The sequence below is a fragment of the Setaria viridis genome, chromosome 3, assembly GCF_005286985.2.
Source record: "Setaria viridis chromosome 3, Setaria_viridis_v4.0, whole genome shotgun sequence".
Lineage (NCBI taxonomy): Eukaryota > Viridiplantae > Streptophyta > Magnoliopsida > Poales > Poaceae > Setaria > Setaria viridis.
This window is the reverse complement of record NC_048265.2, coordinates 6,034,329-6,061,383: the sequence shown is the minus strand read 5'-3', so window position 1 is coordinate 6,061,383 and position 27,055 is coordinate 6,034,329. Positions and strand designations below refer to the sequence as shown.

At 42.0% G+C, this 27,055-nt stretch overlaps 3 protein-coding genes across 5 annotated transcripts; 2 read left to right on the top strand and 1 right to left on the bottom strand.

The window, feature by feature from the left end:
• The first annotated feature begins 687 nt into the window (after positions 1 to 687).
• Positions 688 to 11,802, top strand: LOC117850022 (MAG2-interacting protein 2). 2 transcript variants are annotated; one of them, XM_034731797.2, is made up of 11 exons: positions 688 to 874; positions 1,278 to 1,356; positions 1,450 to 1,638; positions 2,440 to 2,635; positions 2,749 to 2,975; positions 3,226 to 4,186; positions 4,771 to 5,977; positions 6,724 to 7,083; positions 7,178 to 8,408; positions 8,551 to 8,816; positions 8,927 to 11,802. In XM_034731797.2, the coding sequence occupies exons 1-11, from the start codon at positions 803 to 805 to the stop codon at positions 11,507 to 11,509; spliced, it is 7,371 nt and encodes a 2,456-aa protein (XP_034587688.1). In that variant the 5' UTR covers positions 688 to 802; the 3' UTR covers positions 11,510 to 11,802. The 2 variants fall into 2 exon arrangements, with proteins under 2 accessions (XP_034587688.1, XP_034587687.1); XM_034731796.2 differs by having other exon boundaries at positions 1,275 to 1,356.
• On the top strand, positions 11,572 to 14,177 carry LOC117850026 (putative F-box protein At1g49610). The gene is made up of 7 exons (XM_072292337.1): positions 11,572 to 11,710; positions 11,824 to 12,360; positions 12,457 to 12,571; positions 12,664 to 13,140; positions 13,223 to 13,399; positions 13,819 to 13,902; positions 13,990 to 14,177. The coding sequence occupies exons 2-7, from the start codon at positions 12,203 to 12,205 to the stop codon at positions 14,125 to 14,127; spliced, it is 1,149 nt and encodes a 382-aa protein (XP_072148438.1). The 5' UTR covers positions 11,572 to 11,710; positions 11,824 to 12,202; the 3' UTR covers positions 14,128 to 14,177.
• Positions 14,178 to 16,724: 2,547 nt separating this feature from the next.
• LOC117850023 (bZIP transcription factor 1-B) lies at positions 16,725 to 21,905 on the bottom strand. Of its 2 annotated transcripts, none has more exons than XM_034731798.2 (13): positions 21,748 to 21,905; positions 20,472 to 20,599; positions 20,311 to 20,379; positions 19,791 to 19,877; positions 19,200 to 19,283; positions 19,054 to 19,113; positions 18,810 to 18,982; positions 18,668 to 18,722; positions 18,393 to 18,432; positions 18,076 to 18,305; positions 17,447 to 17,524; positions 17,240 to 17,365; positions 16,725 to 17,161 (listed from the first exon to the last, which is right to left on the bottom strand). In XM_034731798.2, the coding sequence occupies exons 2-13, from the start codon at positions 20,526 to 20,528 to the stop codon at positions 17,066 to 17,068; spliced, it is 1,155 nt and encodes a 384-aa protein (XP_034587689.1). In that variant the 5' UTR covers positions 20,529 to 20,599; positions 21,748 to 21,905; the 3' UTR covers positions 16,725 to 17,065. The 2 variants fall into 2 exon arrangements, with proteins under 2 accessions (XP_034587689.1, XP_034587690.1); XM_034731799.2 differs by having other exon boundaries at positions 21,614 to 21,753.
• Between the last annotated feature and the right edge of the window lie 5,150 nt (positions 21,906 to 27,055).

The window sequence follows — 27,055 nt, the reverse complement described above, 5'->3', positions numbered from 1 at the left end:
TTCCACGAGCTCTGTCCTTAGTGGCAATCTGCATCAACTCTGCAGATGGCTGCCCGCTGCTCCGCTCGATGCACCTGAAAAACTGTGCGAACCTGAGCCAATAGTTTCTTGTGAATTGTTGTTCTGCAAGGTCACATTTTGTGAACAATTGATGGCTTCCTTCCGGGGGCACTGTTGGAAGGTCAAATTCTTCCTCTGATGTTAGCAGCTCTAGGTATGTTGGCGCTTTTTGTGGTCTGACTCTGACTAGGTGTCTAGGTTGTGGCGCTTTCACTTCTGCAGGGTTCTTCAGATCATCCGGATTCAATACTCTACTTCTTGCATCAGTCTTGAGGGGGACAATACATATTTCACTCTTGGTAGATTTATCTTGGGTGCAAGTGCTGGCGTGGAACTTATGAGAAAACAGCTAAGGTGTCATCGTAATTTAACAGAATAACGTAAATGTCACGGAATGCCTTTATGAATACTAGCATCTTAAAAGGAAAGAGAACACACATCACTACATCAGTCGTGAAAATTCGGCCATTCGGTCCTTTTTTTTTCTTTCTTCGAGACCAGATCGCAGAAAGGCCGAAAGCAGCATGTACACCAGGAAGGCCCATAGGAAACCAGGGATCGAGGCCCAGCACGTGAAGCCCACCTGTTAGCGCGAGCACGAACAAGGCTCCGAGCCGACGCACCTCACCGGAAGAGGAAAAACGAAAAAAAAAAACAGAGAGAAAGAGAAATTAAAACGAACCCCTCGACTCGAGCTCTAGCTCGAACTCGGAGATCTCCGGCGAGGCGCGGGACGCCGGCGATGGCAGCGGGGGCGGAAGACGCGCTGTACGAGATCCGCCGCCACGCGTCGGGATCCCACGTGATCCCTCATGTGAGTGCCCTGCCCCTCCGCCTCCTCTCGTCCTCCCGTGCTTCCTCCCGCCCCGGAATCCAATCGCGGGCGCGTTGTGCTCGGAGGAGATTGCGCGGCGGGTGCGCGTCGGATTGGCTCTTTTCAGCACTAATTTTCCTGAGGTTTTTTCATTTTTTTTCCTCATTTTCCTCTGCGTGAAGGTGTCGCCGGAGTTATCACATTGACTCACAAGTTGCTTTCTCTTGTAGCATATTTTTTATAATAGTTATTTATCATTCTCTATGCTTTTTTTATTTTGTGCAACGTTGCTGCGAGGGTGTTTAATTTACTAGATTTTATTAGTAGTATTTGGAAGCTAAAAAGGTTTCTGTGAAATCTTGACGATGTTCACTGTTTTATGTAATTGTTGCAATCGTAGCAGGAAGGATACCAGGGCGACGCAACAAGTAGTGGTAGCTCAGATGCCGGAGGAGGGGTCCTCTCCTATCTCTCCTTGCAAGGTACAATTCCTTGGCTTTAAAACCTTCACAAATCCATCCATACAGGGTGTGGCGCTGACCAGTTGCTTCTACATGCTACTACCACACTTGCAGGTGTGAGCAAGCTTAGGGAGAGGTGGGCTAGGTACAGCGCGCTGGGGAGGAGTAGCCAGAGGAAGAGGGGGGATGGCGTGTCATTGTTCGTCTCGATGAATGCAGAATATGTGTCTGTAACTGTTGGGAATCGCATCACCATCTTGAGGAAACGTGATGGCTATGCATCACCTTGTGGTGTTTACACAAGTAAGTGAGTACGAGTGGTTTTGGTTCTTATTGTGTCACTAACATGGATTAACTATAAAGTGTATTAAGCATGAAAGAAAGGGTCTACTCAAGTCTCGTGCATCGAGAGTATTAACCTATTTCCATTGGAATGAGGAAGGAACTACCTAGCATTTGAACTTTGAAGTCCTTCATGAGATGTGACATCTGTAATCATCATAATCTGCATTTATTTAGATGAAAATTGGTGTTTGTGGAAGCTATCATTCTTTGGTCTTGACAATAGCATTTTCAGATGTGTAATATTACATTACTAATATGCAGAAGTAAGGTTGTTGTGACTCTAGTTGCCTAACTTACTAGTTCGCATGTAAGTAGTATATGTGAAGGATCCAAATTTATTGACCCATATGTGGAGGATTTGGGCGCTGGCTGCTATTTCCATGCTTGGAAGAAAAGCTGTGCTGACTATTGAAAGGATTTCAGTCCATGCATCATGTTACCATTTATGCACATCAAGCATACATTTTGCAGTGATCATTATGTTTCTATTCCTCAGAGAGACCAATTAGAAATTTTGGGAGATTAGGTGGCAACTGTTGTTTCTGTTGACAGAAATGTGGTACTGTTGGCATTTTGCTCCAATCCCTACGCAGTACCGATTTGCATCTTTTCCTTTTCTTTTCAGGTGCTTGAAAATGGTTTTACAATGCGAAACATAGTTCCTTGTGCATTTTTCTGCAGTAGATTTCACGGGATTGTGATGTACTAGGTATCAAAATTGTTCTGATTACACACTGTGTTCTAATTATTTATGGCCAGATAATGACAGAATAACATTTTTCACTAATGGGGCTTGGCTGGAGGCTCAAGGCATTTTTGGTGTGGTGGATGACCTAAGCACACTCTACTTGATCAAAGAAAATGGGGAGTTATTAGCAAGGAGGACATGCGATCAGTTGAAGCTATCTTCTTCCATTATTGATCTGGTTGTGCAGGATGGTTCAAGCTTGCTTAGGTGATTCTCAATTGTTTTTCAGTTAGAACCTTTCCCCTTAAAGAGTCTATATATGATTCTTCATTTCTTGGGATAATTTGGCAGCAACTAATAAATTACTTGAATATTTGTAGGCCGGGCTTCTACATTTTTACAAGTGACTGCATGGTTCATAGATTTGATTACACTCAAGAACCTGAGGCCAGTTTGTGTCAAGTACCTATATCAACTAAAGATGTGGTGTCAGCTAGGACTATACAGTTACCTCGGAGTTTATCGTGCATTGATTACGATCAGCGTCACTCACTATTTGTCCTAGTTGCGGATTCCAATGCTTCATTTAACTCCAATAGTTATTCTGGTATGCTCATGTACTAGTCTGTTTTCAACTGCTACACCTGTTACTGGTTGTTACTTGTCAGTCCTGCACTATGTAGCCTATTCTCTGAAATTTCGCACCATATAGATTTCTGCTGATCTTCTCCCTTGATATTTACATTTTCATCTTGATAAAAGAACATATAGGAGCTTTTATGTTGTAAATTCCACATACCATGAACTTCTTGTCAAATGGTGTATTTGTTTCTAATAGTTTTACTCTTATATTTTAGGAACCTATTTTCTGTACCTATTACACGTCGATGGAAATTTGGAACTTAGTCTTTCATTTAAAAGCGTGCAGTTGGAAGGAGTGTTTTCTCCTCTGAATGATCAAAAAACCTTTGTTTCATCCCCAAAAATCAGGATCTCACCTGACGGCAAGCATATTGCTACATTGGATTTGACTGGCTCTGTAAACCTCTTTGCACTTGATGGTGACAAACACACTTTTTCGCTTCATACTCTTGGAAGTGGTAGATGCCTAATTGATGTTAAGGACATCAGTTGGTGGACAGATAATGTTCTCATGTTGGTAAGAGCGGATGGTAGTATTAGCATGTACGGCATCACTGAAAGCGATCTTGTTTCCAAAGATGACCCAGTTTTATCCACACCACTGTTGGAGAAGGCAAAGGCTACTGAAGGACATGCTTTTATTCTGCAATCTAGCAGATATGAAAGAAATACTTCAGCTAACAAGCGGATGGACAGTGATTTGGAACCTAACCTACCTAGTGGTTCTAGGGAGCATCAACAAACGGAGATGGATAAAATGTTTTGGAGTCTGATATCATTCTCCAAAGTTACAGTAACAGAAATGTACTCTGTTATGATAAGAGAGAATCGATTCAAGGAGGCCTTAGATTTTGCTTCCAGATATAATCTAGATAAGGATGAAGTTCTTAAAGCACGCTGGTTGCACTGTGATGGTGATACTAGTGAGATAGACTCGTACTTAGCAAAAATTAAAGACCAAGTATTTGTATTATCAGAATGTGTAAATAAAGTTGGGCCTACAGAAGCAGCTTTAAGGGCTCTACTTTCTTTTGGACTTCGCATAACTGACCATTACAAATTTTCTCAGTTGGATAACAGCAGCGAGGGCTCAACATGGGACAGTCGAATCATTAGGCTTCGTTTATTGCGGCACAGAGACATGTTAGAGACATTCTTGGGAATTAATATGGGAAGGTATGTTCTTGCCATTCCTTCTTTGGATAAGGATTCACAACCAGCAAAATGCTAATTAATATTGGAAGTATTTACAACTATAATACAGTTGTTAAGTCACACCTACACACATCTAATAAATTTAAGATGATTCATTACACGCATAGAGCATATCTGAGTCACAGTCCAATACTCAAAATGTACTATTGAGATTTCTGCATTTATTACATTTCTCTTGGTAATTTAGCGTAGCTTTACACTTATCACCAAAATGAGCTTAACCCAATGGCAACCTGGCTCTTTTACATGAAGGAAAAAGGAAAATGAATGCAATCTTTAATCTTCTAAGTCAAAGGAATGGTTTGTGACCTTTTCCTCTCTTTATCAATAACTTAGACATTTCTAGGGTTCTATGATGTCTCATTCCAATTCTTCAAAGAGTTGCCTCTTTTTCTACACTGTCGATGATGTCATCTTTCTGAGCAAAATATTTTGCAAGTTGATTGCACATACAGTTGATGTGCAGTTTGCCGCTTTACATTGGACTTTACTTGCTTGCTGATTACTAGTTTCTTCTACCTAAATGCAATGGTCTTGCTACGCAGGTACTCAGCAGAAGAATATAGCAAATTCCGTTCGATGGCACTGGTGGAAACTGCCACAGCTTTAGCTGAAAGTGGCAAAATTGGGGCTTTAAATCTTATCTTCAAACGTCATCCGTACACTATCTCTTCAGACATTTTACGTGTTTTGTCTGCTATCCCAGAAACTGTTGCTGTTCAGACTTATAGTCAGTTGCTACCAGGGAAATCCCCTCCTAATGTTGTCATATTAAGAGATGGTGATTGGGTTGAATGTGAACAGATGGTTTCGTATATAAGCAATTGTCCTACCCAGTCAGACAAGATTGGAGAGATCAAAACGGAAATACTTGTAAAACAATCAACAGGCTTTTCATGGCCTTCTGTTGCTGAACTTTGTGAGTGGTACAAGAACAGAGCAAGGGACATTGACTGCTTGAGTGGACAGCTGGAAAATTGTCTGGCCATGATAGAGCTTGCATGTCAAAAGGGCATTGCAGAGTTGCAGCCATTCTTTGATGACATTAAATGCCTCTACCAAGTTGTATATTCTAATGAGTTGAATGAGTTTATAATGAATCTTGTGACATGGGAAGATCTGCCTGATTATGAGAAGTTCAAAATCATCCTCAAAGGAGTCAAAGAAGATACAGTTGTTCAACGGCTAGAAGAAAATGCAATCCCTTTTATGAAGAAGAGATTTCACCTGATCTCCTCAAGTAATGAACGCAAACAAGAAGAATCCTACCTGGTTAGATGGCTGAAAGAGGTAGCTGCTGAAAATGAGCTTTCCATTTGCTTAGCCGTCGTTGAAAATGGTTGTGGGGAGTTACCAATATATGGGCTCTTCAAGGATCTTGCTGAAATGATAGAAACATCTGTTCACTGCATTTATATGTGCAGTGCAACTAACCAGTGGAATACCATGTCATCGATATTATCAAAGTTACTCCATAAAACAAAACGAGAGAAATCTTTATTGGCTAGTGAAGAAGAATGCAATCTGAAAGATGCTAAGCAAGCTCTTGGTTCTTCTGTGGTTTCTTATGATGAGATGCAATGTGTGTGTGCTGATATCTTATCTGCTCTGGGCAATGGTCCAGAAGATTTTTATCACTATGATTCGGCATCTTACAAACTTAATAATGTCAAATATCTTGATATATTGGAGAAGAGGCTAAAAGTTGCTGAAGGCCATGTAGAAGTAGGACGGCTCTTTGCTTATTATCAGGTATTGATGCCTCTTCAATAAAATTACGGCTTTTGTGTTTTTGTTTTGGCTTCTTCCATGTTTTTGAATGTTAAATTGCAGAAAATCTACTTGGACTGTTTTAGCATTGCTGCTCTGTATAGGGATACCTGTGAGCATATGTGAGGGGAGATGCATGCTCTGGTGCTGGGAAAAACTGTCTATCTGTCTATTCTTTTCCATAAGCCCAGACCCAACCAAAATCCGCTCCCATAATTGCTTCCACCACTTACCTCACAGAACCACTCTCACGTTTGAACTGCTAAATGGACTTTAAGGATCTTTCATTTTAGCAGTGAATAGTTCAATTTATTCAGTCGGCTTATAAGAAGCTTGTAGTATTGGCAACCTTCAGATTTTCAATGGGAAGGAACCTGACCTTCAGGAACGATTTCAAGTTGTTGCCAAGATTGAAGGGTAGTGCTCTTTAGTCAGTGTTCTTTCTTTTCTATCCTTTGGTGGGCTTGGCAGCTCTGGTAAGTGGGGATAAGAATGCACTGGGGAACAACACGTTAGGCGGATGCTGTTTGTAAATAAGTTGTACAATTGTTCTCGTGCATTTTCACATCTTTGGATATTAATTTTCACATAGGCATGTTAAATTTATGTTAGTACATCTGATAAACTACAAAGCTTGCTAGCAGTTATGCCTTTCACTTTTGTGGATTGTTTACTCGTTTGCAATGTTTTCCACTGGCAGTGCAATTAATAGCTGAATTTGATTACAGGTCCCAAAACCAACACATTTCTTCCTTAGTGCTCACTTAGATAAGAAGAATGTAAAGCAACTTATACGGCTGCTTCTATCCAAATTTGGCAGACGTCAACCTGTTCGATCAGACAATGAGTGGGCTAACATGTGGCGTGATTTGAAACTCTTCCAAGAAAAGGCATTTCCTTTTCTTGATTCAGAATATATGCTGGCAGAATTTATCAGAGGGCTTTTGAAAGCTGGCAAATTTTCACTAGCCAGGAATTATCTTGGAGGAACAAGTGCAGTTTCTTTGTCCACAGAGAAGGCTGAAAATCTTGTGATACAAGCTGCAAGGGAGTATTTCTTCTCAGCTTCAACTTTGTCTGGGAATGAAGTGAGTTAATGATACCAAACTATTTGTCATCCTAATACTGATCTGCTATTTCATTTCTGATTAATGGTCCCTTGGATTATACAATATTTTGCAGATTTGGAAGGCCAGGGAATGCCTGAATCTGTTACCTAATAGCAAAAATGTTCAAGCAGAAACTGATATAATTGATGCTCTTACTGTTAGACTTCCTTATCTAGGAGTGACCATCCTTCCTGTTCAGTTCAGGCAGATAAAGGACCCTATGGAGATCATTTGCATGGTTATTACGAGTCAAACAGGGGCATATCTTCACTTTGAAGAGATTATTGATGTTGCTAAACTTCTGGGGTTAAGAAGTGAAGAGGAAGTAGCTGCTGTGGAGGAGGCTATTGCCAGAGAAGCTGTTGTTAATGGTGATCTTCAACTAGCCTTTGATATCTGTCTAAATTTAACAAAAAAGAGTCATGGTGCAGTGTGGGATTTATGTGCTGCAATTGCTAGAGGACCTCCACTTGACAATTTGGATACTGGTACCCGTGAAAAGCTATTGGGCTTCTCTCTCAGCCATTGTGACGAAGAATCTGTTGGGGAATTATTGAATGCTTGGAAGGAGCTTGATGTTCATGGTAAATTTGAGAAATTAATGATTACAACAGGAACAAATCCTCCCAATTTCTTGATTGGTGGGTCTTCAATCACACCACTTCCTGTGCAAAGTGTGCAAGACATACTTGATCTGAGAGATGACAGTGGCCATAATAGACACAAAGATCATGTGGAAATTGTTAAAGAAATGCTGTCAAAAGTTTGCTTGGACTTGTCAAATGGAGATGCACATACTTGGGAGTCTATGCTGGTAGACAATCGGAAATTCTTATCCTTTGCAGTCCTGGAGTTACCATGGCTTTTGAAATTGTCCAATGAGGAAATGTGGGATGGTGAAAATCAGACTTCAAGGACAGATCATACCACTAGGAAATATCGGTTTTCAACAAAAGTAGAAGCAACAATTAGCATCATATATTGGTTAGCTGTAAATGGGTTGGCTCCCAATGATAATCTAATTATGATTCTTGCAAAGTCTATAATGGAGCCTCCTGTTGATGAAGAGTTCGATGTACTTGGCTGCTCAGTTCTCCTGAATCTCATGGACCCTTTCAATGGAGTGAAAATAATAGAGGAAGAGCTAAAAAGACGAGAATGTTATCAAGAAATCAGCAGCGTGATGAGTATAGGGATGTTATATAGTTCCCTCAATAATTCTAAGAAAGAGTGTTCCACTCCTGAGCAGAGGAGAAATCTGTTGCTTCACAAATTTCATGAGAAGTTCACCTCAGCAGATACAGGTAGGTGTATTAAAAACAACAGCACATCAGTATGGTCACTATTTTACCTTTGAGTATTCAGTCAGGCTCAATATTCCCTTATGTGAATTATTTTATGCTAATATTTACCATTTTGTTTTTGTTTTTACCTTTACTTTGACAGATGATTTAGACCAGATTGATATGGCAAATACAACCTTCTGGAGAGAATGGAAATCAAAGTTAGAGGAGGAGAAACAACTGGCTGATCAAGCGCGAATGCTCAGACAAATATTACCTGATATAGACACATCTCGATTCTTGTCTGGTGATGTTAATTATATCAAAAGAGTAATTTTCTCCTTTGTTGACTCTGTAAAGCTGGAGAAAAAACACATACTGAAGGAAGCAGTAAAGATAGCTGAGACATATGGCTTGCAACGAACGGAGGTATCCTCTCGCAGATCCGAGCTTATATTTTAGTTTTCTTTAGATGTAAACTTCTCATCTGTACTTTTGTCTCTGATGCTTAAAAATGTCATATTGTTGCTTGGATTTAGGTGCTTTTACGATTTCTCGCCTGCAGTCTTCTCTCTGAATATTGGGATAACAATCATATTTTGAACGAAATTTCTGATTTCCGGGAGGACATTGTCAGATCAGCTAAGGGTGTGATTGATATGATATATTCAGATGTCTATCCGGAGATCGATGGGTATAATAAGCAACGCCTCTCTTACATTTATGGCATTCTTTCAGCATGCCACTCATATCTGAAGAGGACCAATGAGATAGAATTGAGATATCCAGAGCATGTGCATACGCATAAGCTCGAACCATTTCAGTATTATAAGGTCCTTGAGGAAGAGTGCAAGAAAGTCTCTTTCATTGATGGCTTGAACTATAAAAACATTGCTGGATTGGATAATCTGAACTTTGAGCATTTCAATGAAGAAGTATGCAAGAATATCCATGCCTCTACTGTCACTGCTCTAGCCGATATGGTACAAGCTCTTGTGAGTATGTATGTTGATGTTCTGGCCAAGGGACTCGTATCACGACAAGGTGTTTACAAACACTATGTTCTTGGCTTGCTGGCATCATTAGAAGGCCGCAGTGAAGCAGGATCGAACTGCACAGATTATGAAAAGTTGCAAGCTTTCCTATGTGAAATTGAGTTGAACTATGATAGTTGCAGGGAGTACATCCAAGCTCTTCCAGCCACAGATATTTCATATATTATTGGAAGGTACTGCACCCTGTGTTTTCCATCTAACTTAGCACGAAGCCATCCACAGGAACCTTCGTGGAAGAAACCCCTTGCTACGCTGCTAACATTTTGGTCTAAACTTGTTGATGACATACCGGGGGAGTCAATTGATGCTTCCTCATATGAAATGACAGAATACTTAAATTCAAATAGGTTATCTTTGTGCATGGGGGCTTTCAGGCAGCTCTTGATACATGATGAGATAACAGTGCACCAAGGTTGGGGTGCCATCTCCATGTATGTAAAAGATTGCCTTAAAAGTGGAATGATGGTGGAAACCTCGCGTTTTTGTCGAGCTATGATTCTATCAGGCTGTAGCTTTGAATCTGTAGTTGAAGTATACTATGGAGGACAGGGACAATTGGGGGGTGAGAGTGCAGATCCAAGCAATTCTTTGGATCTATTAGAACTTTATAATGCTGCTACAGAAGAGTGTTTGTCAGATTTGATTGAGGGCTCTTGTGAATATCAAATATTGTTTCATCAGTTACTGTCATCTTTGAGCCGGTCAACGGGGAAACATGCTGGCATTCTAGAAATGGTCCGGTCGGGTGTTTGGGGGAAGTTAATCCGCTTTTCTGAAGATATGCAGCTGGAGAGCCAATTGCGAGTCTATGCGCTACAGCTGATGCAATGTATCACAGGAAGAAACCTTAAAACTCTTCCAAATGAGATAGTTTCCCAGGTTGAGCCGTGGGAGTCATGGTATGAGCATGGAACAGGCGCTGCCATAGCTGATGAGAGTATCAACTCCTCTAGCACCATCACTGGGACTCTTGTGGCACTTAGATCTACTCAGATGGTCGCTGCTTTTCTTCCTGATGCTAATATCACTCCAGAAAGCCTAGCAACTCTTGACTCTGCAGTATCTTGTTTCTTACAATTGTCAGAACATGCTTCTGCTGCAAACGTTGCAGTTTTGGAAGCAGTTTTAGAAGAGTGGGAGCAATTGTTCTCCCCCAAAGAAGAGCATGTTCCGCCTCATGAATCACCAAAAGAAACAAGTGACTGGAGTGATGGATGGGATGATGGATGGGAGGCCCTACCAGAAGAGTTGGAGAGTCCAAAGAACAAACAAGAGAGTGCACCGTTATCTGTCCATCCCCTCCACAGTTGTTGGATGGAGATTATAAGAAAACGTGTTGAGCTTGGTGAGCTGCACAAGGTCATTGAACTTCTGGACCGAGCATCTTCGAAGCATAGCGTGTTCCTAGAGGAAGAAGAAGCTTGTAGCTTGGTTGAACTTATGTCTGCTCTGGACTGCTTCATGGCTCTCAAAATTGTCCTATTACTCCCATATGAAACTCTAAGACTGCAGTGCCTGCAGATGGTTGAGTTGAAAATGAGGGAAGGAACCGTGTCCACCTCATCAAATGCTGATGATCATGAGCTCCTTGCCTTGGTTCTGACATCTGGAACTATGCAGAAGATCGCAACGGAAGAAGCATACTCTAAATTTTTCTCTTACTTATGCCATCTTGTTGGGCATCTTGCAAGGTCATTCCAGACTGATCTCCTTATGCAATGGAACGATGAAGCCACGTCAAAGACCAACAGATCTTTGCTCTTCGGTAGTGTTTTGTTTCCGTATTTCATATCTGAATTGGTCCTCAAAGGCCAGTACCTGTTGGCTGCGTTTGTCATCTCCAGATGGATGCACACTCATCCGTCCCTGGGCCTAATGGATATTGCCGAGACCAGCGTGCGACGATTCCTGCAAGGTCAGGTAGCCCAAGCTGAGGAATCGAGAGGGGGTGATGCTTCTTTCACTGACGATGAAGTGTCTGTGAGACTCACAATCTCCACTCTGCGGTCAAAATTTGTTTCTCTTCTGCAAGCTGCATTGTCGGCGCTTCCAAATCAAGAGTTGTAGGCAGCAAGAAGTTGTGTACATTTTTTTTTTAACTTTACACCGTGGGTGGCTGTGCTACCAGTCTAGCTGTAACGTTGTAACATAAGATGTTTGTTTGAGATAATGGTAAAGGTGAATAGCACAAGCTTACAGAATGTTTTGGGGGGAAAGAGTTCTTAGACTATTTGGATTTACAGTAAATTTTTATCCCCTGATACAGAGGTGCGTCGCAAACCTGTCTGTAGTATGTAAAGAATTTTTTTTTAACTTTGTCACTATCCACAGTTAACATGAATTGGGATACAATTACCCTCTTTTTTTTTTTTGCGAACCAGGATACAATTACCCACGTCAACTAGGAAGATCAGTTGAAGGTAAGAAGGTGCCAGGAAGAAGGTAAGAAGGTGTCAGGAAGATGGTGCTCGATATTACTCAACGGCAGGTAAAAAGGTCTTTTTTTCTTCTGACTTTTTTTTAGACACTCTTCTCACTTTCTCCTGCTGCAACTAATATCTGATCTGAGCGGCCCAGCCCAACAAACTATGGCAATGCCATCGGGCCGAAAGCCCATCTGACAAGCCCTTCTGCCGCGGCCGCCATGCTCGCTCAGTCGCTCGTCGTCGCCGCCGCCGCCGCGATTCGTTTTCCAAACCTCGCAAAACCTAAATCCCCAAACGCCCTCCAATCTTCGAGTCCCTATCACCTCCGCCGCTCATGGACGCCGGCGAGGACTGCATCAGCGGCCTCCCCGACGAGCTGCTGCACGCCATCCTCGTCCGCCTCGGCTCCACCCGCGCCGCGGTGCGCACCGGCGTGCTCTCCCGCCGCTGGCGCCACGTCTGGGCCTCCCTGCCGGAGCTCGTCCTTGAATAACGCGTCGACGCGCCGCCGCCGCCGCCGGCCTCGTTCCTGGACACCGTCGACGCCGCCCTCGCGGCCTGTGACGCCCCGGCCCTCGAGCGACTCAGCATCGCGCTGCGCGCCGAGTACGGCGGCGGCGTCCTGGCCGGGCGCATCGAGCCGTGGCTGCGCTTCGCTTCGGAGCGCGTGGTGAGCGCGCTCTTCCTCTACGTCCCTCCGCGGGTATTGCCGTTCTTCGAGCCGGAAGTCGATGGGGCAGAGGCGGCAGTGCTCGAGCTTCCAGCGTCCGGAGGAGTGACAGGAATGGACCTTAGCCTCGGAGGACCTTGGCGGCTCCGCCCCCCCTCGTCCGGCTTGTTCGGGAAGCTGACCCATCTGGCGATACTCTTGCCCGCATGGAAGGCAGCGAGCTCACATCCCTCGTGTGCACGCAATGCCCGTGCCTAAGAGACCTCAATCTCTTAATCATGTTGGTCGATGCCTCCAACCTCTCCGTACGCTCTGAGTCACTGCAATCGCTGTGGTTCAGTGTCTGGAAAACACGACAGCTAGAGATCGTGGCACCAAGGCTGGAAAAGCTGTCTGTATCTAACGCCATTGATGAGGCGCGAATCTCTGCCCTGAAGCTTGCAGAGCTATCCAACGCCGCCTACGACCCTCGGTGCCACCAGTTTGATGTTGTTGGCCATCGCCTCCGGCTGCTAGAACTCGGTCAAAGTTCTACAGTGGCGTCCCTGATGCAGCAATTTGACGAAGTTGATGAGTTGAAACTGGGCATCTCCATTCCACAGGTGTGTTTGTATCAACAGAGTCTCCTCAAAAGTAATTGTTTCTCTGATTATTCAGTGGCTACTTTATCTCTACTCGTGACAGGGAATAGATGGCTATGAAAGCTTCTTGAATGCAACCAACAAGCTGCCCAAGTGTAAGATATTGAGCATATCCTCAGCATGGGAACACCATGGCTTGGTACCAGGCATGTTGCATCTCTTGAGGAGTTGCAACAGTACGAGGAAGCTTTCCCTATTTGATTGCTGTGACTCCGCATCGGTAATTTCTAGGCTTGCTACCTTTACATGGGAATCTTCTTGATTTTAGTCGCTCCATGGTTTGAGCTTCTAATTGTTGTTTGAAAATGGGGAGTTTCCTAATCTGCTTTTTCTTGAGGTGTGGCTGTGGTTATGGATATGTTTGTTCGGTGTATTCAAAATATTGGTATGCTATATAAACCACTCGACCAATGTGACAGTTCGACTCTAGCTAGTGCCTTTTCTTCTTTGGCTGCTGATTTGGGTTCATTTAAAAAAGGGAGGTGGACAGGGTTACACTGTCCCTGCGTGGATGTGTGCTTGATTTAGAGCCCACTGAACATCACAGTAGAAAGAAGCAAACTTAGTTGTTTTTTGCTCTATATATTCACCACTGGTATAACAATATCGTCAAACAATATCGTCATTTCTTATTTCCAGAAGCATCCCTGCCTGCCATCTTGCCCTTGTCGCTTGGAACAGAGTCACAGGATTGATGCTATTTCTCTCAATTCACTTGAAGAGGTAGAAATCACTTCCTATACAAGTTCGCATGAAGTACTGGAATTTGTGGAGTAACTATCCAAATGCAATGCGGCAATCCTCAAAAAGGTTGTCATGAAACATAGGATGAACTCTGCGCCTCCACCAAGCAAGGAGGTGCGTGAAAAGATCCGCAGAATGTTCCAGCCAAATATTGAAGTTGAACTATATGTGTTTTCGGATTCGGAGTGGGTGCGTATGAACTGACTAAAGATTGTGATCAACATGATGTAATGATCTTCACTAGTTTCTGCTCACTTGCATCCGTGTTGACTGTTGAGGTGTGGGATTGTTGCTGGCTTTACAAGTGTCATGCAACCATGGAGGGACTTTGTGAAAGAAAAAAAAAAAGAAAGTTGAGTCGTCCTTTCACAACTGTTTAGTACTTAACATCATCCTTTTTCTTCCATCTTGCTGCAAAACGGTCATCCTGTATATTTCTTTTATTACTTAGCAGTAACTGATCGACAATGATCCTACCTTGCCAGGCATTTAGCAAATGTTGATCAATGTATGTCAACTCGTTAGTGCACTTGATAATTAGAATCGATTTATGTATTGCGTTTCGGCTTTTAGTTAGTTGGGATCGCACGCTGAAGCCTGAAGGTGTCGATCAAAAGTCAAAAACTGGTTATCATGAGTTCATGACATGTCAAAAACTAATTATCATGAGTTCATGACATGTCAAAAAAAACTGGTTATCGTGGAACGCTCGAGAATCGAGATGGCGTACTTCTCCGAGATCAACCAGCTAAACGCAAGGCTTCAGAAACGGACCAAGATTCCAAGTTTATGAATTTTTAGATTTTTCAAACACAAACAAGTTTGATCCTTTTCAATTTTTTGAAAACCTCCACATACGGTTAGCGGTGTCAAACGAAGATTTCACCGAACGGGTTCATATGGTATGACCCTTCATGTTCGAAAACCTCAACCCAAGAGCAATGCTGCAACAAGCTTATCGATATGCAGCTGCAAAAAACCAAGAATCTGATATCTTTACAAACACCTGATACCGGAAAGCACATTCGAGCAGTTAACACCGTCTAGGGTTTTTTTTTTTAAATAAGGAGAAGAGAGGTATAAGGTATTGGTAGAAGAGTAGAGACGAAACCTGTCACTGCTCACAGTAAGCAGTATCAAGTAGTTTAAACATGCACAACGCCTGAAAAAGCAGTAGTTCACACAGGAGATATGTGTGCAAAAGTAGTTCAGCCACATCCCAACCAGGCGACCCCACAATCTGGTAATAAAGCAACCCGCTTGAGAATCAGGGAGCAAATAGATGTCACACCAGAGCCATACCTTGCTAACCCATTTACACCATGGCATCCACCTTCCTTGCAACAATGAGCCTGTTCATCACTCACATGGTGTCCGCCTCCGGCGCCACCGCTGCCACCGTACCTTCCCCACCTAAGGTCAGCAGCGACATCACCACCACGGTACAGGAAATGCAGCGGGCGCGCTACTTCACCTTTGTCATGCTCGTCAGGATGGTGCAGGAGAAGATACCGCGCAACACCACCTTCCTGATGCCCAGCGACAGGCTGATGTCCACGGCATCAATCTCCGAGAGCCAAGTGCTGGAGTTCTTGTCCAGGCATTCCATCGCGGCACCGCTGAAGTTCGACGACCTCATCAAACTTCCCAATGGAACAGTAGTTCCCACCCGCCGCCACTCGGGTGACACGATCACAGTGACCAACAGCAGGGACCAGAAGCTCTACATCAACGGCATCAAGCTCACAATTCCTGATCTCTGCCACTCAGGGAAGTTGTTCAGGTGCCACGGAATAAATGGAGTCATAAGGCCAACAGCAGCACAGAGAGTAAAAGCCGCTTGCACTCGCACTTCTGCAGCACCAGTGATACCTTTGGCTGAAAACCAATCCTTGAGCACATCTTCTTTACCATCTCCCAACACAGGTTCTGCCACGCTCCCTGCCAATGAACCTGCAGCAGGAAGCTCTCAAAGTTCAGATACTTCTATGTCCAAAACTGGATTGGCTAGTACTACCTTAATGATAGCATTGATATTTTCCATTTTCTGAATCTAGACCCATAGCCAGATCCTTGTTCAATGAATGAATCTTCATTCGAGGAAAATTAGTGCATGGAAGTAGGATTTTGACTTCGTCAAGCATTATATCAATCATTATACATCTTCTAGAAGTCTGATAACTTCATATCAAGCATTCTATCAAAAAATAATAAAAATTTATAAATTACTACCTGTGCAGCAGTCAGCAGACATGTTAATGAACTGTGCTTGCCTCATCTAGCAGACGAAACTTTGATCCTATCATTACTCCAGAAACATTTTCCTGTAAACAAATTAAAACAAGATCATAAAAGTACAGGTACCAGGAGCCAACATAAATCTATCAGAACCAGGGACAACTTTTAGCAACCCAGAAAAACAAGTTTAATAAACCATTCTGCTGCATACTCCAGAGATAGAAGTTGGATAATAAAGAATAACGGTTGTCAACAGCACTGAGCAGAAAATTAGCAGTATGCCTTTTAATCAACTACCAACAGCTGGCAGTTTATCCAAACAATAAAAGAAACAATATCCCACCATGGCTCACAATTAAACATGACCAAAACTAACCCGGAGACTTAAAAGTAAAGACAAACGCAAAAAGAAGAGGGACTTGCACACACGCAAAACATTTACTGGTGTAGAGGATGAAACATTCTCCCTCCACCATTTGTCAATTATTATATCAAATAACTGGGAACAAACTGATGTAAGCAACATTATACATAAACTAGGCAGAAGTGCAAGCCCAGCAAAATGTTCAACCTGATTGAATTAAAAGAAACCAGTCTTTTGCCAGGTATACATAACAACACTAGTCAGCAATACAAATTTGTAAATTTGAGTTTATCCACTATTTCTAACAGATACAGTGAACTGGGTCACAACCTACGTCTTCAGTCACATCTTGACTTCTAAAAGATAAGCCAAGATATAGATCTGAAACAGGAACCACCCACACACAAGGTTGGCATTAACATTATCACAACCTGGTAACAATTAACTGCAATAAAGTAAGGAGTTAATACGCATACTACAATTGCGCCTCCCAATAATCTAGTTAGGGCCATGCCATGCGAGCATTGCATGATAGCTCAATTAATTTCCTTTTTTCTGGCTGTCATCGCCAGAATGTTGCAGCTTGTTGTTAAATCCTGCCTCATCAGTTTTGTGTTGTTTGCCTTCAAGTTTTTCCTATGGAGCAGAAAGCAGAACAGAAGTATTTAGCATATATACTTCAGCACAATAAAAATGAAAAAGTGGTGGACCAACCTTTAGTGAGTTATTCTTTGATAGGAGTTCCTCGTACTCTTTTCTGATACGGTTTACTTCATCTCTAAGTGAAGAATTTTCCTGCTTTAAAACATCAGCACGTTGAGCCAACTCTTCACACTCAGCCTGCAAAAGTCACATTTGTACTCCATCAACTAGTGACCAATACAATGACATCCAGTATAGCTAAGTTGAACCAACAATTACCTGTTTGCGCAACCTAGATCTGCGTGCTGACTCCCTGTTGGACTGCTTCCTTCTTTGCCTTTTAAGTTCGCGTTCATCCTGAACCAGAAGATAGTCAACATAACTAGTTTCAAATTTTGAACCCATAACTTTATATATGAACTGCTGATTGAATATCTCATGTGATTTTCATAAGCCATATGTCTTCTATAAAACATATCATGCGTGCAGGACTTGGATAGAAACAATGCAAAAGAAAAGAAGACAGAAAATAGCAAAACACAGTCAAAGACAACACACACTTCATTCTTGATGTGTGTACACAGGACTAAAAGTACATTGAACCAGGCTACTAGCAAATACATTCATACAACAGTTTGACATCAATTTCACCAACACAATTTATTCTTAACATATAGATTTTCTAATGAATACCCGCATTGCAAAGGATCAGGCCATTGAACTGATCATATGGTGCGTACAAAAAATGTAAACAGATATAACACAATATAGAAGGCAAAGGTTCTTCTGTAACACAGTTGGACATTTCCGTATATGAAATGGAAATGGAGTTCAGCTCAGTTTGAAAATAAAAGGAGAGGGTGCAGAACACCATCCACACAAAGCAGAGTAAAAAGGAGAACACAAACCTGTATCCACTGCTCTGCTGGGACCACAGCACCTGTACCTGTTGTAGGGGTCACTTTGCCATGAATTGCAGGAGTGGAGCTTGCTGTGTTGGCCCAATAATCCATCCCTATATTGAGGTTTGTAGTTGGACCAACTGGGCCACTTGATGGCATTGGCATGATTGCCATTGTTTGGTTCAATTTCCCCTCAGATGGCGAGCGTGATGCACCATTCTGGGAACTTCGAACATCTAATTGAATGCAAATTGGCACACAAATTAAATAACTTCAGAAAATGCAAAAGGAGAAACACAAGTAGATATGTTCGTATATTTTACCTCCATCTTGTTCCTGTCCACTTTCCTTGTGGTGTGAATCCTGTAAAGATTACCCAATGATGCAAAGGCATTAGAACAAACTCCCAAGCATTAGCAGCTAAATCATGACTCATGTCAAAAAGATAAGTAGAAGCAATATGCTAGTGTGGTCCGAAATATTTGGACAACATATCAGGAGGCAGATCCCCAATGGATAGCCAAAGAGAAATTATAAATGTTTGCAACTATTCTTGTGTAAACTGCATATACAACAAAAATGAAGGAGCAGAACTTACATTCTGAGAATTTCCTTCGCTCCCTTCACTTGTACTTTCACTCCCACTATCCCCACTGCAAACAGAAACACCAAACCTTTTACTAACACAAATGGAAGGATGTACACAAGAACAAATGGTGTTTAAGTTGACAAAAACATACCTTTGAGAAGTGGCTCCATTTGCTGATGCTCCTGAGGTCTTACCATGTTCGGTGGGATTCTTTCCAGTAAGCATGTTCAAGCTACCTAAACTTCCTTTGGATCTTTTTGTTGGACTTTTATCTTTGCCTTCAGAGGGCTTCCCGTCAGTATCACCAGCCGCAGCAGCAGTTCCCTAGAAAGCCAAGCATTAGACTCCTCGATGATAAGCACAAGAATGATAAAGCTAAGATTGTCATGTCTTACAGGAGCATCAGCATTGCCATTTGGAGAAGTCAAGGCATAAGGGGTGAATGGATGTGCACCCTGCAAAACAGTACAATGATAGTCAACGTCAGCATTGCCATTTGATGAGCATATATTAAAAATTTAGAGCCATGTGTTGAGCATACCGGGGGCATGGATGGGTGAGCATATACTCCAGGAGGGTACATGACATATGGCGGCGGCGGTGTTCCATATGGTGGGATCATAGGCTGAAAGAAAGTAATAAGAAAATAGTGAACCAAAAACATGCCTTCGTTATTAAATTATATTACCTATTCACTAGCAAAAGAAATCAATTTTGAACCACTGAATTCACCTTCCATTATATCAGATATCAGTAGTATACTAGTAAGTTGGTTCAGATCTATATTTTAAATGGCAACACGTCATTGTTAAAGAAATAAGGATTAATTTTCCTTGCAAAGAATATTGTGTAAAAATAACGGTGTCAACAGGCCTGCCATATAACAGAACATCACCAAGCAGACAGCTCCTATACCGCATCTCGTACAAGACTTATCAAATTGCAAAAAAATCATAGAACCATTATACAAGAAACATTTCTTAGACAGGTAAGTTCTCCCATTTGAAGTGTACAGGTAAATAGAAATTTTACCTACACTTAAACAATATTCTCACTGATAAAAAAAATAAAAATGAAAAACAAAAGCAGTCAGCCATCATTATATATTAAAAAAAGAAGGCAAAAGGCTTACTTGAGCTCCCCACATGTATGGATGACCCTGTGGACTTGATGCCACAGGTGAAGGGAAGAACCCATGTGGTGGGATTGGAGGATATGCCTGAAAACAACAATTGAACATGATTACTAACAGAAGCAGCATTGCTGGAACAATATCTCTATTGATGATATAGATGGATAAGGAAGTCAACCACTTGCATCAAGAAAAGAAATATGACATGCAAGAAATACTTTTTTTCATTGTGAACCCATAATAATGGGGGAAAGTACATATTCCCATTCTGATTATCTCTCGCACAAAATTGCAATCCAAAATCAGCATTGCTTTGCTTTCAGCTGTGCTTATATTGTGTTGATTGTTCTCCTTTTATGATAGGGACTATATATTTACTACTTATGGAAATGAAGGTTACAGCCACTACCTATATATTCATCTCCCTTTTCTCTTATGTCGCCACCAAAGGGGATAAAAGTGCATCCTAGATTGTGGGTGGGTCGATTGGATCAGGGAAGAGGAGGGGAAATTCACTCACCTGGAAGCTGGACCAATCTGGGTAAACAGCCGGTGTTGCAGCACCTGAGGTAGCGGGTGGCTGTTGTTCCTGTTATAGGAAAGGACAAACTTTTAGCAAATAGGTATTAGCTTCTCTTTTCTTCGATAGAAAGATAATGCAACAGGACCAGCATTAAAAACCTGAGGGGCAGAAGCCTTGGTTGTCTTAGACGGTGTATCTGCTCCACTGCTTCCCATTGTGAATCACAGAAACGGGCCAGCAATTAGTCCATTGTCTGTGGACACATGAACCAGCATAAAGCAAAAACCTGAATTGGAAAAACAAAGAGCAAAGGTAAGATTAAATATAACATGAGGTCCATTGGTAGGAACTCAACTTAACTTTGCAAAACAAATTACAATATTTTCCCATGAAATTATGCTAAAGCCTTATAAAGTTCACCAGTAAACACAAGAGAGCAAACACATCTGTCTGATGAACTGGCATCGATCCACATGATCTCATTAGTCCCAAACACTTATAGTACTGAAAAAACTAGCAAACACTAGATCCTTGTGATCCCATCAATTAGTTTCTCTGCCAACAACAGAAACCTTCTCTAGTGCTCAATTTCGTCAACTTGGCCGCAGTACATAACTAGACCACTCAGAAAGGGCCTAACTTGGCAAGTCGTACTCTTAAACCTTATACCCCCACATGGAAGTGATAGATACACAAAACCGACTCTGTTGTGTGGAAGTGTCCCTAACAAGCCCCACAACCTCCCAATTTTAAACAGGTAATAAAGCTTTAAAGGCACAAAGCAACCCTGGGGAAAAAACAGCCTTGGCCAATACTACATATAAATGAACACACAACATTGATGCTTCCCATCAATAGGAACTGCACTAAGTATGCTCCAGCTTATGTGAGCCGCAATTAACCTAACTACAAACCCTTTGGTACTAAATAGGCCTGTTCCGGGAGGGAAAAATTAGCCCTAAAAAGAACTATGTAGCCAAAAACAAGCCCTGAACTCAAAATCTCAGCTCTCAGGGCTTCTCACTTCACGAGACTGTTGCTCCCGATGAAATTGCAGCCACGATATTCACCAGCACCAAACGAAACCCAGCCTCGCGCAGCGCCACACAGCTAGCCTGCCAACCACAAATCGGACCTAAACCCTAGCATCCCCGTCGATCCAGCCGCAGCAACAGGGCCGAAACCCCCGCAGGATTCCGCTCGTCGCACCACAGAACCCCCGCACACGCAGCGCCGCTACCCTCGCCGCGCGGGGAGCTGAATTTCAAAACCGTGCGGCCAGATCCGGTGGGCAGGGTACCTGTCGCGGGGCCCCCCAGCTAATCGGCGCCGGATCCGCCGCCGGGGGCGAGCGATCGAGGGGGGCCGAGGCCTCGGGATATGGGCGCGGGAGGGAAGAGTAAAGCGGAGGGGAGGGGAGGCGCGCGGGATCACCTGGCGGTACGGTGTCCTAGTTGGGAGCGTGCGGGGCGGGGGGGCGAGGAAGACGACGAGGAGATGGCAAGGGAGGATGGGTGCGACGCGACGCGCAGCTGCGGCTCGCGACTGGCGGAGTGGAGTGCGCTGTGCTGCGGCCTGCGGCTACGACCCTACGCGTCTGGCTGGCATGGTGACTAGGCTAGCGTTCGTTTGGGTCTTCGGTTTCCGCGTTGCTCTCTCTCGCTGCCTCGCTGGCAGGCGTGGGGTACCCTATTGGGCCAAGTGGGCTGCGGTTTGGGCTGAGTGGGCCGTACACTTTAAGCCCTGGCCCATGTGGTTTCCCTTATGGGCCGCTAGTCGGCCTGCTGGTGGGCCTGACGTGTTTAGTTTCTCGTCCTGGCGTCAGCACGTGATTTAGCATTTGTATACGCTTCTCCTAGCCACGTTTGGACTATAATCTAAGCAAAGGTTTCCTCGCTTCTCGCTTTTCGCTTCTCGTAGTTCAAATTTCTTAAGCGGCTTACCACATAAGCGAGAATCGGTGGAAATAAGCAAAGCGTTTGGCGGGATTCTCACTTATTTCCACTGATAAGCCGCTTATAAGCGGAAACAAACAGGACCTTAGAGCATTTTGATGGAGCCATGACATGGGAATCACATAATCCCTGTGGCACTTTCTCAACCAGAAAAAAACATAACCCCTCTGGCAAATAAGATACCAACAGGCTAGCTAGGTTGATGGGTAGTGCATCTCCATGACTGCCTCGTACTCATAGTCATAGGCAGTGAAATACCACTTACAAACTGTAAAATTCTGGGCCATCAGAGGAAAATGGCATAACTGAAGTCTGAAGTACAACTGATGAAACAGGCATCTGGCAAGTGTGAAAGAAAGCTGCAGGTGAAGCAGGCACGGTGGTGTCGGAGCGTTCAGCACTAAATGGCCCATCACATTAACTTGTCCTGTGCATCCGCCACATCACAAATAACTTAGCAGCACGCTTGCGTTTGAATCCTTGTGGTTCAACAAATAGAGTCTCGGTTTCAAAGAAAAAAGAAAGAGAGTCCACAATACAAGGCCAGCACACAAAAAGAGACTCAGGGGTGTTTGGTTTCAGGGACCGAAGTTTAGTCCCTGTTACATGAAATGTTTAGATACTAATTAGGAGTATTAAATATAGGTTAATTACAAAACCAATTGCATAAATGAAGGCTAATTCGCGAGACGAATCTATGAAGCCTAATTAATCCATGATTAGCACATATTTATTGTAGCATCACATGATCAAATCATGGACTAATTAGGCTTAATAGATTCGTCTTGCGAATTAACTTTTATTTATGCAATTAGTTTTGTAATTAACCTATATTTAATACTCCTAATTAATATCTAAACTTTCGATGTGATAGGGACTAAACTTGTCCCTGGAACCAAACACCCCCTCATTTGCATGATGTGCTGATGGAGTGCTTCAGTGGAGTGCCTTTAATTGTTTTAAAGTGTCTATATGCCATTACCACTCGCATTTGAAGTCACAGCTCCATAGCTAATACTCCTTCCGTTTTAAATTATAGGTCATTTTGACTTTTCTAAGTTCATAGATATTATTATGCACCTAAACATACACTATGTTTAGGTGCATAATAATATCTATTAACCTAGAAAAGCCATCCTCCATTTAAAGTGTAGTTTGTTTTAGCATTTTTAGATTCATAGATTTTATTATACACTTATATACTCTATTCATGACTTTTCCTTGGCTTCTCTTACTTGAATTTTCAGGGGCAGTTTGATACTATGGGCTAAAGTTTAGCTCTTATCACATTGAATGTTCGGATGCTAATTAGGAGGACTAAACATGATCTAATTATAAAACTAATTGCAGAAGCCTTGGGCTAATTCGCGAGACGAATCTAGTAAGCCTAATTAATCCATCATTAGCAAATGATTACTGAAGCACCACATTATCAACTTATGGACTAATTAGGCTTAATAGATTTGTGTCGCGAATTAGCTTTCATATAGGTAATTAATTTTGTAATTAATGTATATTTAATACTTTTAATTAGTATCAAACCTCCGTAGGCCTCAAGATTCCGTGGAGCCAGGCCCTCACTCAAGCAACGTGATCGATCGCAGGGATCGCAGAGGGAAGTAGAGTTTAGTCAGCAAGTTGCTGTCAGAGGGCAGGCGATTGACAATGCATCTTGTCGTACGGTACGACTGTGACGCGGGCAATGAGTACTAGCACTGTAGAAGAAAAAGGTACGGCCGGGTAGTAATCTGGCCACTGTGGTCAGAGAAAAAAACTACCTGGAGACTGGATGGAGTGCCACCGATGAACTCTGAAGGCAAGGCATCTGGGATTCTGGCCTCTGGGAACGAGTTGTGAGAAGCATGCAGGTGCGGTGAGTGCGCGGTGATGCTATTGTCTCGAATGGATAACTGGAGGTATTTCTTGCTTGCAGCGAAGCGGGAGTGTAAACTGCTCGGTACTGCCTGTGCCTGTGTTTTCTGTGCGTGATGACTGATGAGTGATGAGGTAGTATGTTACACAATAGGTAAAAGTAAAACAGTCTGTCTTTCAAAAAAAAAAGGTAAAACAAAGGAACTGATGTGGTAGAAAGGGGCAGAATAACACTTTGCAGAAAAAATACTGTACCAGTTCTACATCTGTAAGTACAGGAAAGGGCTGGCTACGGTAGGCAGCTTTTTTCGTAGAGCACTGCAGACAGAGCGGACAATTTTCCGAGTATCCTCTGCTGTGAAGAATGACAACTTTTTTGCTGGTACAGATCTTAACAAAGAATTTTCAGGAAAAATTGAGAGCTCTACATGAATGCTACAGTAGTAATCAATTCCCAACAATATCCGGAACTCATCACGTCACAGTTCAGTTACTACACTCCTTTCGAAGCATCCAGGTGACGCCACCTAAGATTCCTAGATGGACACTTTAGGAAAAGAGAGAAATCCTATAAATTCTAAAAAAAAATAAAACATCTAGCCATTAATTTGTAGACTCAAATCATCATAGACATTGGATCTATTATATTTTCTAAAAAATTAACCACCTATGTCATTATAAAAATAGCCTAAAGTAACCCCTAAATCTAAATTACCACCCTGCCATTATATAAAATTAACTAAAGTAACCCCTATTCTTCATCAAAATTACTCACTTATGCCATTATAAACAATATTTAAAATAACTTCCTAAATTTGAAAAAAAAATTGCCCACCATTGATACCTAAAAAACTTAAAGTGACCCCTTGAATTTGCATCTATATTACCCACATATTTCATTATTAAAAATAACATGAGGTAACCCTACATTTGAATCCAAATCGCCTTAATTAAAAATATACAGCAATATATGTTTCTAAATTGTCTATTTCTTACACTATTAGTATATGATATAATAATTAAGGTATATACGGTGTGTCCCCATTTGTAAAAATATAGAGGAAGTGATGAGAATACAGATTTCTATGTTCAAATTGTAACTCAAATTTAGGATCCATTAAACAAATTCAAGCGCATACCTACAATGCAAAGTGAAAAGTTTAACATTTATAAATGTGGATGAAAATATTATAGAGTAAATACTAACTAAATTCTACCACAATATCTATATAAGTATTGTGTTCGAATATTTAACAAATGAGAGGTAGCTCATGGTAATAGTTTTGTAGCAACGTGGTCTCTTTTTTCATTGGAGATCCGCATTAGTTCCCACGAGATATGCTAAAAAAGAGACAAATTCTCAAAATTCTCAAAAAATAAAAAATATCAAACATCAATCCTGTAAATTCTAATAATCATAGCCATTGGTCTATTATATATTCTAAAAAGTTACTCACCACTATCATTATGAAAATATTTAAAAATAAACTCTAAACATATATCTAAATTACTAAGCTCGAAGATTATAAAAAATAATCTAAGGTAACACTATAATCTTCATCCAATTTACTCATACATGTCATTATAAAGCATAGCTTAAAATGGCATTCTAAATTTGTATCTAAGTTACCCACGTATGTATGTTGTTATTAAAAATAACCTAAATTAAACATCTAAATTTTAATCTAATTATCTTCATGTGCATCATACAGAAATGTCCAAAAATAAACGAATAGATGATTCTAAATTACCTATTTATACCATTGTTAATATAAAAATATTAAGTTAAAGTATATACACATGATTAGTGTCACCATTTAGATCATTTATACATGTATGTGAGAAATTGATGAAAAATATTGATTTTCATGCTAAACACAATGTATGGAGATGCGATACAAAATGAAAAAAGTGTGGATGTGGATGAAAAAGTGTATAGAGTCATTACTAATTAAAAATCAAACACAACTAGATAAAGATAATTACATATCTATATAAATATTATATTGAAGTACTGAAAAAAATAAAAAAAATAGTAGATAAACTATTTTGATTATTAGTTAGGAGTTTAATTTTTAAATAATTTTTAAATATAATAACTTTTAAAAATATTAATCATGTTTTAGCCCGTGCGGGAGCACGGGTTGACAGTAATTAACTAGCCGGGTTGTCCGTACTTGCCATCCCCCGTCAGGCAATAACAAGGTGTTATATACTACTGTTACTGTACAACACCCTGCACACTCATGATAGCGCACTGTGCGTGCACACCCTGCACCAGCTGCAATGTAATCACACCGCACAACCTGAAACATCATACTTATCGTGAAGGCTAGCTGCTGATTGATCGGCGTCGGCGACGCGATCTGCGAGTGATTAGGAGCGGCAGGATTGCAAGGCACGCGTGCGCCGGTCAATGCACGCTAATGCCTGTGACCAGGAGATCCACAGTCGTGTTAGGTCCCATCACACACAATTAGAGAGAGAGAGACAGCACGAGCACGATTAGTTGGCGTATGATGCCTTGCATAGTAAATCGCATACGCTTCGTTGGGCTTTCTTTTTTGTCAGTGCATGATTTGGTATACCGTTGCGATGGATCGCGACTAGCTCATAATCACTGCATGCAATGCAGCACACACATGATGCCGAAGCGAAGCGGGAGCTCTCACTCTAGCTCACCAACCAAGCCACCCAAAAAGGGGCGTGGCCTAAGCATGATTAGGCCGGGCGGCGTCCGCCCGCAGGCGTCGGCTCTCCGCAACGACCTTGCTTTCATGATGCCCCCTCTCCTCTAGCTAGCCATGCCCGTGGTGCTACTAGCACTTATCATCACGGCTTCAGCTCACATTCCTCCGCCTTTGCTTCCCTTCTACTCCCCGTCCTTCACACAATCTCCTCCTTTCTCTGTCCCA

Coding starts and splice junctions, on each gene's coding strand:
- LOC117850022 (XM_034731796.2), top strand. CDS start 803: ATGGCAGCGGGGGCGGAAGACGCGCTGTACGAGATCCGCCGCCACGCG. Junction 5,978..6,723: donor GGCTCTTTGCTTATTATCAG/GTATTGATGCCT, acceptor ATTTGATTACAG/GTCCCAAAACCAACACATTT. Junction 8,817..8,926: donor ATGGCTTGCAACGAACGGAG/GTATCCTCTCGC, acceptor GCTTGGATTTAG/GTGCTTTTACGATTTCTCGC.
- LOC117850023 (XM_034731798.2), bottom strand. CDS start 20,528: ATGGGAAGCAGTGGAGCAGATACACCGTCTAAGACAACCAAGGCTTCT. Junction 18,306..18,392: donor TGGACAGGAACAAGATGGAG/GTAAAATATACG, acceptor GCATTCAATTAG/ATGTTCGAAGTTCCCAGAAT. Junction 17,525..18,075: donor CAGCAGAGCAGTGGATACAG/GTTTGTGTTCTC, acceptor CTTCTGGTTCAG/GATGAACGCGAACTTAAAAG.
- LOC117850026 (XM_072292337.1), top strand. CDS start 12,203: ATGGACGCCGGCGAGGACTGCATCAGCGGCCTCCCCGACGAGCTGCTG. Junction 13,141..13,222: donor TGGGCATCTCCATTCCACAG/GTGTGTTTGTAT, acceptor TACTCGTGACAG/GGAATAGATGGCTATGAAAG. Junction 13,400..13,818: donor ATTGCTGTGACTCCGCATCG/GTAATTTCTAGG, acceptor TCTTATTTCCAG/AAGCATCCCTGCCTGCCATC.